Source organism: Cetorhinus maximus, chromosome 15 (genome assembly GCF_964194155.1).
Source record: "Cetorhinus maximus chromosome 15, sCetMax3.hap1.1, whole genome shotgun sequence".
Taxonomy (NCBI): Eukaryota; Metazoa; Chordata; class Chondrichthyes; order Lamniformes; family Cetorhinidae; genus Cetorhinus; species Cetorhinus maximus.
The window spans coordinates 85213365-85226897 of record NC_135893.1 but is presented as its reverse complement, the minus strand read 5'-3'; the positions used below and the strand labels follow the sequence as shown (position 1 = coordinate 85226897).

General features: G+C 44.2%; 1 protein-coding gene across 4 annotated transcripts in view; it reads right to left on the bottom strand.

The window, feature by feature from the left end:
• The window catches only part of mettl9 (methyltransferase 9, His-X-His N1-histidine), a 38461-nt gene that overhangs the window by 22661 nt on the left and 2267 nt on the right, over window positions 1–13533 (bottom strand). For all 4 annotated transcript variants that reach the window (XM_078558838.1, XM_078558841.1, XM_078558840.1 and 1 more), the window contains exons 2-4: window positions 12483–12673; window positions 10476–10685; window positions 6538–6722 (exon numbers count right to left, since the gene is read on the bottom strand). In XM_078558838.1, coding sequence (XP_078414964.1) covers window positions 6538–6722; window positions 10476–10685; window positions 12483–12673 — 586 coding nt within the window. The remainder of the gene's footprint in view (window positions 1–6537; window positions 6723–10475; window positions 10686–12482; window positions 12674–13533) is intronic.

Genomic DNA, 13533 nt, shown 5'->3' with positions numbered 1-13533 from the left:
CCAGGTGGTGGTATTCCCATCTATCTGCCGCCCTTGTTCTTCTAGGTGGTAGCAGTCATGGGTTTGGAAGGTGCTGTCTCAGGAGCTTTGATGAATTCCTGCGGTAGTTGGCCTCATCTGGAATACTGCGTCCTGTTCTGGACGTCATACTTGAGGAAGGATATGAAGGCACTGGGAATAATAGAGGAGATCCACAAGAATGATTCCAGAGATAAAGAACTGGTGCTATGAGGATAGATTGGAGAGGTTGGGACTGTTTCCCTTGGAGAAAAGAAGGCTGAGAGGAGACTTGATAGAGGTATTCAAGATCCTGAAGGGTATGGACAGGGTAAATAGTGAGAAACTGTTCCTACTCAAGAGAGCATCGGGAACTAGAGGGGACAGATTCAAAATAATTGGCAAAAAAAGTAAATGTAATGTGAGGGAAAATTTTTTCACCCAGAGGGTGTCTGGAATCTGGAACAAACTTCCTGAAAGGATGGTGGAGGTAGGTTCGATCGAAGTATTCAATAGGGAATTGGATTGCTTCCTGAAAAGAATGAATGTGCAAAGTTACAGGGATAAGGCAGGGGAATGGTGGAATGCTCTTTCAGAGAGCCAGTGCAGACTTGATGGGCCAAATGGCCTCCTTCTGCACTATAAAGATTCTGTGATGTGATTTAATACCTCAGTTATGCCCTCTGCTTCCATGTGTAAACCCCCTTCTTTGTCCCTAATCAGCCCTACTCCTCCTTTTACCAACTTTTTACTATTTCTACGCCTACAGAATACTTTGGGTTTCATGTTGGATGCCATTTCTTTTCATACTCCCTCTTTGTTTCTATTAGTTGTTTTTTCATCTCCCCTCTGAACCTTCTGCATTCAGCCTGGTTCTCAATTGTATTTTCTACCTGACATCTGTCGTAGGCACACTTTTTTTCTTTACCTTAATTTCTATCTCTTTTGTCATCCAGGGAGTTCTGGATTTGTTTGCCTTACCTTTCCCTTTTGAGGGAATGTACCTTGACTGTGCCTGAATCATCTCTTCTTTGAAGACAGTCCATTGTTCAGCTACCGTTTTTCCTGCCAACCTTCAACTCCAATTTATTGGACCCAGATTCATCTTACCCCATTGAAGTTGGCTTCTCCCCATTTAATTATTCTTACTCTGGATTGTTATTTGTCCTTTTCCATAGTCAGCCTAAACCTTATTATACAATGATCAATGTGCCCTAAACATTCTCCTACTGATATTTGATCCAGTGGGTCCACTGCATTCCCAAGAAGTGTCTCCTTTCTCATTGGATTGGAAACATACTGCTTTGGAAAATTTTCCTGAACATGCTCTAGGGTCTCTTGCCCCTCCCCATCCTTTACACTACCACTATCCCAGTCTATATTCGGGTAATTAAAGTCCCCCATTATGACTACTCTATAATTTTTGCACTTCTCTTTAATTTCCTTACAGATTTGTTCCTCTACAACCTTTCCACCAGTTGGTGACCTATAGACTACACCGAGCAATATAATTGCGCATTTTTTGTTCCTTGGATCTAGCCAAGTAGATTCTGTCCTTGAACCCTCTGGGACATCCTCTTTCTCCAGCACTGCAATGCTCTCCTTAATCAATACTGCCACCCCTCTCCCTTTGCTTCCTTTCTATCTTTCCTGAACACCTTGTATCCAGGAAAATTAACATCCTGTCCTGTCTTTCCTTGAGCCAGGACTTTGTTATAGCCACACCATTGTATTTCCACATCGCAATCTGCACCTGGAACTCACCAATCTTATTTCCCACAGTCTGTACATTCACAATAACCCTGATTCAGACTTTATTACTTTCTCCTTTACTCTGACCCCACCTATTAATTTACTGTTCCCAATTTTAGTCCTATCTATTGCTTTCAGTATACTGAACACCTTTGTATTCCTCTCTGATATTATTTCCTGGTTCCAACTCCCCTGCCAAGTTAGTTTAAACCCTCCCCAATAGCACTAGCAAAATGCCCCACAAGAAACTCAGTCCCAGCTCTATTTAGGTGCAATCTATCTGGCCTGTACAGGTCCCATCTCTCCCAAAGCCGGTTCCAATATCCCAAGAATCCCTCTCCCCCGGCTCCCTCCTGCACCATCTTTCCAGCCACACATCCATCAGCCCTATCCTCCTATTTCTATACCTACCTTTTTAAAAAATTCATTCATGGGATGTGGGCTTCACTGGCTGGGCCAGCATTTATTGCCCATCCCTACTTGCCCTTGAGAAGGTGGTGGTGAGCTGCCTTCTTGAACTGCAGTCCATGTGGTGTAGGTACACCCACCGTGCTGTTAGGAAGAGAGTTCCAGGATTTTGACCCAGTGACAGTGAAGGAACAGCAATATATTTCCAAGTCAGGATGGTGTATGACTTGGAGGGGAACTTCTAGGTGGTGGTGTTCCCATCTATCTGCTGCCCTTGTCCTTCTGGATGGTTGTGGTCGTGGGTTTGGAAGGTGCTGTCTCAGGAGCCTTGATGAATTCCTGCAGTGCATCTTGTAGATGGTACACACTGCTGCACTGTGCATCGGTGGTGGAGGGAGTGAATGTTTATGGATGTGGGGCCAATCAAACGGGCTGCTTTGTCCTGGATGGTGTCAAGCTTCTCGAGTGTTGTGGGAGCTGCACTGATCCAGGCAAGTGGGGAGTATTCCATTACACTCCTGACTTGTGCCTTGTAGATGGTGGGCAGGCTTTGGGGAGTTAGGAGGTAGGTTACTCATCACACTATTTCTCGCCTCTGACCCGCTCTTTATATGGCTAGTCCAGTGCAGTTTCTGGTCAATGGTAACCCCCAGGATGCTGATAACACATGGTACTCAGAATAATCCAGCGATTACTACTTTTGAGGTCCTGCTTGCTAATTTCCCACCTAGCTCCCTGAAGTCTGACTGCAGAACCATATCCCTCTTTCTGCCTATGCCATTTGCACCAATGTGGACTATGACTGCTAGCTGTTCACCCTCTCCCCACATGATGCTCAACAGCTGCTCTGTGATATCCTTGGTCCTGGCACCTTACCATCCTGGATTCACCTTGTGGCAACAGAAATGCCTGTCCATTCCCCTATCAAATCACATATCACTATTGCACTTCCAGTCTTCCTTGTACCCCTCTGTACAGCTGAGCCACCTACGGTGCCATGGACTTGTTCCTGGCTGCACTCCCCAGGTGAACCATCACTCTCAGCGGTATTCAGAACTGAATACTAGTTGGAGAGTGGGATACACTCAGGGGATTCCTACGCTACCTTCTTGTTCTTTTTTGACTGTCCAGTGGTCACCCATTCCCCCTCTCCCTGCACACTCTTAAGCTGTGGGATGACAACATCTATAAACATGCTATCCACGAAGCTCTCAACCTCATGGATGCACTGCAGTGAAGCCAGTTGATGCTCAACTTCCGAAACTCAGAGCTCAAGCTGCTGTAACCGACAACACTTCCTGCAAAAGTGGTTATCCGGGACACGGGAAGCATCCTGGAGTTCCTACATAGCACAGGATGTGCACTCTCAAGGTTGGAGCAGCCTTGCCATTCCTCTAATGATTAATTAATAACCTTGTTACTACTAGTAAAACTTTCTGTTGGTAATAAACCTTAGCAACACAAATACAGCTTACTGCTATTAATAAACCTTACTAATACTAATAAACCCTCCTACTATTTAATATACCTTAAAAATAAAAGATAAGGCTCACCAGCTACTTACTTGTTACTTATAATTCATCGTTAATATTTTTAATGTTTGTTGAACTCCCAGTTATTTAGACTGAGTGCCTAAGCAACAATACTCACCAGCCAATCAACTTTCAGCTTTCCTGTGACATCACTGTTCATGGTTTTTTCAAACTCAGGGTGCTCCTGGACTTCTCTGCCTCGCCCCCTGAAGATAAGTACTGTAGGTCTCGCTCCTCGGGCTTTATGTATCCGTTCCCCAGTCTGTGTTTCTCCCACAGGTCTGTTCCTCTCCTTGAGGGTAAGTGCCAGGTAAATGTTCCTCATACGTGGACATTTACTCAACAAATACCTGCCACCAAACAGTGACTGAGGAAGTAAGCCAGCCAGAATGATAAAACACTCAAAACTCTCTGCTTTTCACCTCATGCATGCATGCATGCACACAAGGTTAATGCTCAGAGTGAATAGGAGAATTGAAATCACATGACCAACAAGAATCACATGTAGTTAGTGACAAATGCATTAGACAACCCTGCATTAAACAGCCCAGTGACAATGCTGTGTGAATAATGGACACATTATAAACTGGACAGTTCCACACTCCCAGTTGACAGAGGAAGGTTGCAGAAGGAAAAATAATCTAGACTCATTTTTGTACAAAGATTGTTTTAACAAGATGACATTTCTTTCTAATCTGGATTGACACTGGGATAATGTTTCCAATTTTGTTTTCTCACACTAGTTTTGCACGCAAAATATTTCTGACTGAACTAATTTAAAAGTTGCAGTGTCCAGATCCACTCCCCACCCCACATCTCACAGAGTGCAGAAGAGGCCCTTCGGCCCATCGAGTCTGCACCGACACGTGAGAAACACCTGACCTACCTACCTAATCCCATTTACCAGCACTTGGGCCATAGCCTTGAATGTTATGATGTGCCAAGTGCTCATCCAGGTACTTTTCAAAGGATGTGAGGTCACCCGCCTCCACCACCCTACCGCAGTGCATTCCAGACCGTCACCACCCTCTGGGTAAAAAAGTTTTTCCCCACATCCCCCCTAAACCTTCTGCCCCTCACCTTGAATTTATGACCCCTCGTGACTGACCCTTCAACTAAGGGGAACAGCTGCTCCCTATCCACCCTGTCCATGCCCCTCATAATCTTGTACACCTCGATCAGGTCACCCCTCAGTCTTCTCTGCTCCAACAAAAACAACCCAAGTCTATCCAACCTCTCTTCATAACTTAAATGTTTCATCCTAGGCAACATCCTGGTGAATCTCCTCTGCACCCCCTCCAGTGCAATCACATCCTTCCTATAATGTGGTGACCAGAACTGCACACAGTACTCCAGCTGTGGCTTCACCAAGGTTCTATACAACTCCAACATGACCTCCCTACTTTTGTAATCTATGCCTCGATTGATAAAGGCCCATATGCCTTTTTCACCACCCCACTAACATGCCCCTCTGCCTTCAGAGATCTATGGCCACACACACCAAGGTCCCTTTGTTCCTCAGAACTTCCTAGTGCCATGCCGTTCATTGAATACTTCCTTGTCAAATTACTCCTTCCAAAGTGTATCACCTCACACTTTTCAGGGTTAAATTCCATCTGCCACTTATCTGCCCATTTGACCATCCCGTCTATATCTTCCTGTAGCCCAAGACACTCAAACCACCCGGCCAATCTTTGTGTCATCCGCAAAATTACTAATCCTACCCCCCACATAGTCATCTATGTCATTTATATAAATGACAAATAATAGGGGACCCAGCACAGATCCCTGTGGTACGCCACTGGACACTGCTTCCAGTCACTAAAGCATCCTCTGTCATCACCCTCTGTCTCCTACAACTAAGCCAATTTTGAATCCACCTTATCAAATTACCCTGTATCCCATGTGCATTTGCCTTCTTTATAAGTCTCCCATTTGGGACCTTGTCAAAGGCTTTGCTGAAATCCATATAAACTACATCAATTGCACTACCCTCATTTACACAACTGGTCACCTCCTCAAAAAATTCAATCAAATTTGTTAGGCATGACCTCCCTCTGACAAAGCCATGCTGACTATCCCTGATCAAACCTTGCCTCTCCAAGTGGAGATAGATTCTCTCCTTCAGAATTTTCTCCAATAGTTTCCCTACCACTGAAATGAGACTCACTGGCCTGTAGTTCCCTGGCTTATCTCTACAACCCTTCTTAAACAGCGGAACCACGTTAGCTGTTCTCCAGTCCTCTGGCACCTCCCCCATGGCCAGAGAGGAATTAAAAATTTGGGTCAGAGCCCCTGCAATCTCCTCCCTCAGCAGTCTGGGGCATAAATCATCTGGACCTGGAGATTTGTCCACTTTTAAGCCTGCCAACACCTCCAATACCTTGTCACTCCCTATATCAATTTGCTTAAGAACCGCGCAGTCTCTCTCCCCGAGTTCGACACCTTCACCCTCATTCTCTTGGGTGAAGACGGATGTGAAGTATTCATTCAACACTCAAGCGATGTCATCTGGTTCCACCCATAGATTGCCCCCTTGGTCCCTTATGGGCCCTACTCTTTCCCTGGTTATCCTCTTCCCATTGATATACTTATAGAATATCTTGGGATTTTCCCTAATTTTACCAGCCAGAGCTTTCTCGTATCCCCTCTTTGCTCTCCTAATTGCTTTCTTAAGCTCCACCCTGCACTTTCTGTATTCCAATAATGCCTCCGCTGATTTGCTTCCCTTGTACCTGCTAAAAGCCTCTCTTTTCCTTCTCATCGTAACCTGAATGTCTCTGGTCATCCATGGTTCTCTGGGCTTGTTCCTCCTTCCTATCACCCTACTATCTTTTGTAGAACTTACCATTTTCCACATAGGGTTGGAAGGGCAAGACCACGGCCAGTATCAGTCGGCCTTTAATTGGTTCCAGAACATTCCTGATGTCCTTCAGTAGGGTCAGGGGCCGATCACACCGATCCAGCAAGTTCAGGCAGCTAATCACATTGTAGTGAAAACCAGTATCCTGCCATTCGTTGATCCCCAGGACTCTATAAAATGCAAGGGAAACACATTTTAAATAAGATTATTTCAATACAGCATCTTCGATCTAAAAGAACAAGGGCAGCAGACACATGGGAACACCGTCGCCTGCAAGTTCCCCTGCAAGTCACACACCATCCTGACTTGGAACCATATCGCTGTTCCTTCACTCTCAGTAGGACAAAAACCCGGAATTCTCTTCCTAACAGCACTATGGGTGTACCTAAGACACATGGACTGCAGTGCTCCAAGGTGGCCGTTCACCGCCTTCAGAAGAAGAGGGTAGAAAAAAAATGACTGGGGAAAAAATCCCCATTTGGTGTCATTATATCTTACCTTTAGTCAAATTCTCTGTAGTGGCCTGGAACTGTACAATAAATGGTTCAACAGAGTAAGGTTAGGGTCAGGATCCAAATGGGCTTCCATGCCATAATCGATAGCTTCTGATACTCAATGTCAAACCTGATCAACCATGATAGGGAATCATAACCAAACAGTTGTATTACTGGTGCAATGACCTAGAGATCATGAGATCAAATCCCACCAGGGTAAACTGCAGAACTGAATTCAATAATTCAGATCATTCATGGTCTGGCACCGAAGAAATGACCATCAAAGCTTCGGAATTGTCATAAAGATCCAACAACTATCCTTCAGGGACTCTGTCACCTCTGCCTAGTCTGACCTAAATGTGACACCAGCACCTCCAAGTCACACACTGCTCTGACTTGGAAATATATTGCCGTTCCTTCACTGTCGCTGGGTGAAAACCCTGGAACTCCCTCCCGAACAGAACTGTGGGTGTTTCTACACCACCTGGACTGCAGCAGTTCAAGAAGGCAGCACACCACCGCCTTCTCAAGGGCAATTAGAGATGGGCAATGATTGCTGGCCTTACCAGCATTACTCAGAAGTGGACTAACAAGCACATGTACAAACACTGGCTGATGAGAGGCACCACCACTAGAGATGTGGCCTTGTAAATGTGGTAAAATTCAATGTAGCCTTGTCAATATTGTTCACATCCTGAGAGAAATAGCCCATAAGGCACCTGTATATACGGCTTGGTTACACAATCTGCTCCTGAAGGAAATGCAAGCAAACATTTTTGTATTATTTACTAAAAGGCTGGTCAGTGTGTGGAACAGATTACAGGCACAGGGGCCAAATAAGAAATGTTAATGTGTTTTAAGAAGGAAACCAGATAGGTGCTCGTCAGCCAATGAGATCCAGGATCATTAGAAATGCACCTAAGAAATGGTGGGTATGTGGACTAGATGGGCCGAAGGTCTTCTCCTGTCTGTAACTGTTACAGTGTTGAGTATCAATTAAATTGCTTTTGCTCTGTGTTATATCATGGGTAAATTAAATGCAAATTATTCTAAATGATTGTAACATTTTATCAAGAAATACTTTGTTACATGCAAGGGCTCTGTTGCCTTGCATACTGTTACAACAACAAAACTTGAATTTATATAGCACCTTTAACAGATTTAAACATCACAAGGCACTGCACAGAGGTATCAGGAAACAAAATTTGACACAGGCCTACGTAAGGAGGTATTAGGTCAAGTGACCAAAAGCTCAGCCAAAGAGCTAGGTTTTGAGGAATGTCTTAAAGGAGGAAAGAGAGATGGAGAGTTCCATCACCACAACTTCATTGAAATTCTTCATAGAGTCATAGTTATACAGCACAGAAACAGGCCCTTCAGCCCATCATGTCCGTGCTGGCCATCAAGTACCTATCTATTCTAAACCCATTTTCCAGCACTTGGCCCATAGCCTTGTGTGTTATGGCATTTCAAGCAGTCATCGAAATACTTCTTAAATGTTGTGAGGATTCCTGCCTCTACCACCCCCTCAGGCAGTGTGTTCCAGATTCCAACCACCCTCTGGGTGAAAAGGTTTTTCCTTAAATCCTCTCTAAACCTCCTGCCCCTTATCTTCAATCTATGCTCCCTGGTTATTGACACCTCTGCTAAGGGGAAAAGTTTCTTCCTATCTATGCCCCTCATAATTTTGTACACCTCTATCAGGTCCCCCCTCAGCATTCTCTGCTCTAAGGAAAATAACCCCAGCCTATCCAGTCTCTCTTCATAGCTGAAACGCTCCAGCCCAGGCAACATTCTGGTGATTCTCCACTGCATCCTCTCCAGTGCAATCACATTCTTCCCTCACTAAGGGTAGACTCACTATCGGCCGTGATGGTGTCCTTCTGTATTTCTTACATATATCACATCTATCGCTTATCTCCTCTATAAGTTTAGTGTACTCTCCATCCATTACTCCTGCAAAATGTTTAATCTTTCTGAAGGGTGGTGGGTAAACTGCTGAGGCAATTTTAACACAATTAGCTTTTTGTCTTCTAAATTCCTGTCCCCTGACGCTAATAACACTTATTTAACCTCCTTAGTAGAAAAGTTCTTAGTAGAAAAGGAATACAGTAGTGTGCAGATTGCATAAATTGTACATCCACAGGTTTTCTAAATACAATGACCTTGTCATTTTCCATGTCCAGCTTCATTTGCGCTTTCTTCATCGATGGCCTGCTCAACAGTAACGGTATTTCACTAGACACTGTGTCCGTACTGATGAAATGATTGACTCCAGCTATCTTACAGGGAATCACTACCCGTTTTAAAGATTTTAGGGTATTATCATATCCAAATCTAAAACTGGTGGAACTCTCAAATTCTTTAACCTTATTCCAGCCCTTGTCATTTAAAAGTCCAGGTAGCATTTTAACCAGTCTATTCCACAGACTGTAGATGTGCTTCCGCTATCTAGCACCGCACAGTTGAAGGACTCTGCAACCAAAACATTCATCACTAGGCTGAAACTTCTTGTAACTAATACAATGCCCTCTCTTTGGTCAATATCTTGAAGGAAAGGAATCCCAGAATTTAGGGCCCTTACATCTGAAGGCACAGCCACCAATGGTGGAGTGATTAAAATCAGGGATCCTCAAAGGTCCAGAATTAGAGGGACTGAGAGACCTCAGACGGTTGTGCGGCTGGAGGAGATTACAGAGATGGAGAGGGACGAAGCCATGGAGGGATTTGAAAACAAGGTTGAGAATTTTAAAATTGAGGCATTGCTTAACCAGAAGCCACTGTAGGTCAGTGGGCACTAAGGTGCTGGGTGAACGGGAGTTGGTGTAAGTCGGGACACAGACAGCAGAGTTTTGGATGACCTCAAGTTTATGGAGGGTAAAACATGGGAAGCCGACCAAGAGTGCGTTAGAATAGTGAAGTCTAGAATAGTGAAGGCACAGATTGTCACGTATATTACTGTGGTGTAGTTATGTTGCAGGAATAGTAACCCAGAGGCCTGGGCTAATAATTCAGTAGATTGCGAGTGCAAATCCCACTATAGCTGTTTAGGAATTTGAAATTCAATCAGGAATAAAAAGCTGGGATTAGTGAAAGTGACCTTGAAGTTGTCAGATTGTCATAAAAACCTGACTGGTTCACTTCTGTCCTTTAGGGAAGGAAACCTGCCGTGCTTACCCGGTCTGGCCTACATGTGACTCTAGTCCCACTTTACATAGTTGATTCGCTTTGGAGTGGCTCAGCAAGTCACTCAGTTGCATGAAAATTACTACCAGCAAATAGGGATGGATAATAAGTGCCAGCCTCGCAAGTGATGTCCACATCTCAAGAATTAATATTTTGTTTTAAATATTGCCCGGTTAAACAGATGTTTCTCCTAATCATTCTGTAGAACCCCAGGTAATTACAGTGAAGCAATGTTCTTTTTACCTGTACTGTTTCTTTTTAAGTTGCCATTTCATGGTGGGAGACACTTCAGTCACATAGACCTCTTCAAAATAGGGGCTGATGATTTTAGTAACCTCTCCATCTCCAGCTCCAAGATCAAGCACCCTGGTTGCCTTCCAGTCTGGTCCCACCCTCAGCAGCCGAAGGAACTGCTCCTCAGAGAAGACGAACATTGATCCTCTCCCCAACAACCTGTACCGATATAGAAAGACAGAGACATAGAATGAACAGCACAGAAACAGGCCATTTGACCCAACTGGTCTAGGCTGCTGCTTATACTCTATGTGAGCCTCCTCCCAACTCTCTTCATCTCAATCCATCAGCGTATCCTTCTATTACTTTCATGCATTATCCAGCCTTCCTTTTAATGCATCTATGCTATTCACCTCCACTATATCTTGTGGTAGCAGGTTCCACATTCTCACCTCATCTTTGGGTAAAGACAATTCTCCCGAAGTCACTAATAAATACAGTAGGGATTATCTTATACTCATGGCCCCCAGCCTATTTTTCCCCACAAGCAGAAGCACATTCACTATCCTATCGAACCCCTTCATTACTTTAAAGATCTCTATCAGGTCAACTCTCAGCCTTCTCTTTTCTGAAGAAGGGAGTTCCAGCCTGTTCAGTCTTTCCTGACAGTTTCACTTATCAATTCTGGTATTAACCATGGAAATTTTTTTTTTGCACCTCCTCCAAGTGTCTCCGTCTCCTTTTAATAATCTGGAGCTGGCTCAGTAGCATGCACCAGTTTGGTAACATGGCAATTATGGTGCTGGACTGGCAGTCCAGAGGTCATGAGTTCAAATCCCACCTTGGTAAAGTGTGAAACTGAATTCAGTTGCGAGTTGGCATGTATTCTGCAAGCAAGTCATTGATACCCTTCCACCCTGACCCTGTCTCCATGTAGCCTCTGCCCCTTGCAACATGGTTAACTCTCAATGTCCTCCAGGAAGCAAATATGGGCTAATCAGGGGTCACCCATATCCAAGTTAAAAAAAAGGTTAGGAAAAATTCTTAAATGTATTCTGAATCTATTAAAATAAGCTTCTCTTTAGCAAAATAAAACCACAATATAAATCATTGGTCAGCAGAGATTTTCAGTAGCTTTGAGTAAATTCACTCACCCAGTCAGTCAAAGCAGGGAGAGCCCAGGATTGTGGTGAATCAGCTGATCTCAGTCTCACTTTGCTTTTAATTGGCCTCAGTGCCTCAGACAAGGAAATTGACTCCGAAATCACACTCAACAGGTGGTAAATTTACCCTTTGAAAATCAGCGAAAGTTTCAATGGGCATTTCTGCAGTGATCGCTAGTGTGGCCTGACTTGCTAACGAGAAGTATTTTTATAGATTTAGAGAAAGAAGAATGCATTTTGGATCTTTTTAACACATTCACTGACCCTGCTCATACAATTTGAAAACAAAATGCCTTAAAGAAATGGCCAAGTGTTGCAGCATTCCACCGCTATCAAGTGGCATGATGTGAGATTGCACATTGATCTCACTAAGAAAAGACATGCATTTCTAGTGCCTTTTTAACTCCTCAAGAATTTCCAAAGCATTTTAAACCAATTACATCAATTCACTTGAAGTTTAGTCACTGCTGCAAAAAAGGACACACGGCAGCCAAGTTGCACACAGCAGGCTCCCAGAAACAGCAATGTGATAAGTGACCAGGTAATCTGTTTTTAGTCCTGTTGGTTGAGGGATAAACATTGGCCAGGACATCAGGAGAGCACTCCCCTGCTCTTCTTCAAAAGCAATGCTGATCATCTGGGCTGGTCAATTTTCAAATGGATTTTTCAGTTAAAAAGGTCTTTTTACTTGGTTCTCACACTGTTCACCACCTCTGGCTATAAAACCATGTGGTGGGGATCTGGGAGTCACTTCGCTCAGGATGAAGAGTTGATGCCAATATCAGGCAGCCTGGTCACCCCATGGAGAATCTGAAATACCATTTTGAACAAAAGTTTAAGTTAAACCCTTTACCCGTTGATAGAAGTCTTCGACATGAATAGGCCAAACACAGAGGTGACGAGGGAGTAATAAATCTGAACAAAGAGCCAGCTGGATTTCTCGGAGCACTGCCTGAGGAACGTACGTGTCCCCACATCGAGGTAACTCTGAACAAACAGCGGCTGCAGGCATGTTGGCAGCAATTCCGTGTCACAGGCGTACCACTAAAAAAAAATGACAACAGCATCAGCACCCTCAATAGAAATTACTGTCAATCCCACATGCTGCAAAACAGCTGTTATTGAAACCCTCCTTCATGCCTTTGTTACCTCGATTTGACTATTCCAATGTCTGTCTGGCTGGCCTCCCATCTGTAACTTTGAGATCATCCAACTCTACTGACTGAATCCTTGTTCGCACCAAGTCCCATTCACCCTTCACCCCTGTACATTGGCTCCCCATTAAACCATGCCTTGATTTTAAAATTCTCATCCTTATTTACAAATCTCTCCATGGCCCATCCCACTCTCGCTATCTCTGTAACCTCCTCCAGCCACACAACCCTCCAAGTTCTGTGCTCTGCAATTCTGGCCTCTTGCTGAACATAGTGGATTTTAATCACCCCATCATTGGTCATGCCTTCAGCTGTCTGGGGCCTTAGTTCTTGAACCACCTCTCTCTTACTTCCTTTAAGATGCTCCTTAAAAACTATCTCTTTGGTCAAGCTTTTAGTCACTGGTCCCATTATTTCCTTAGGTGGTTCCAAGTCTAATTGTGGAATGCTTTACTACATTAAAAGTGACAGGGGTGGTGGTGGTGGTGAGGAATCACTTTACCCCTCTTTCTCTTCTGGTCTCTTTGTGTCCAGGCTGCCTTGGCGAAGGACCATGCCAAACTCCCCACCCCACATTATGTTAGAGTCATCCTGTGACCAGTGGGCACCACACAGCACAGATTGTGAGATCACTAATACATTATAAGTTTATTTTATTTTTGTTAGATCTTATTTTTGATTTCACTAGCAGTACCCCCACACCCCCCGCCCCCATTTGAGGGGGTACTTGTGTATTCGCCTATTAGTGAC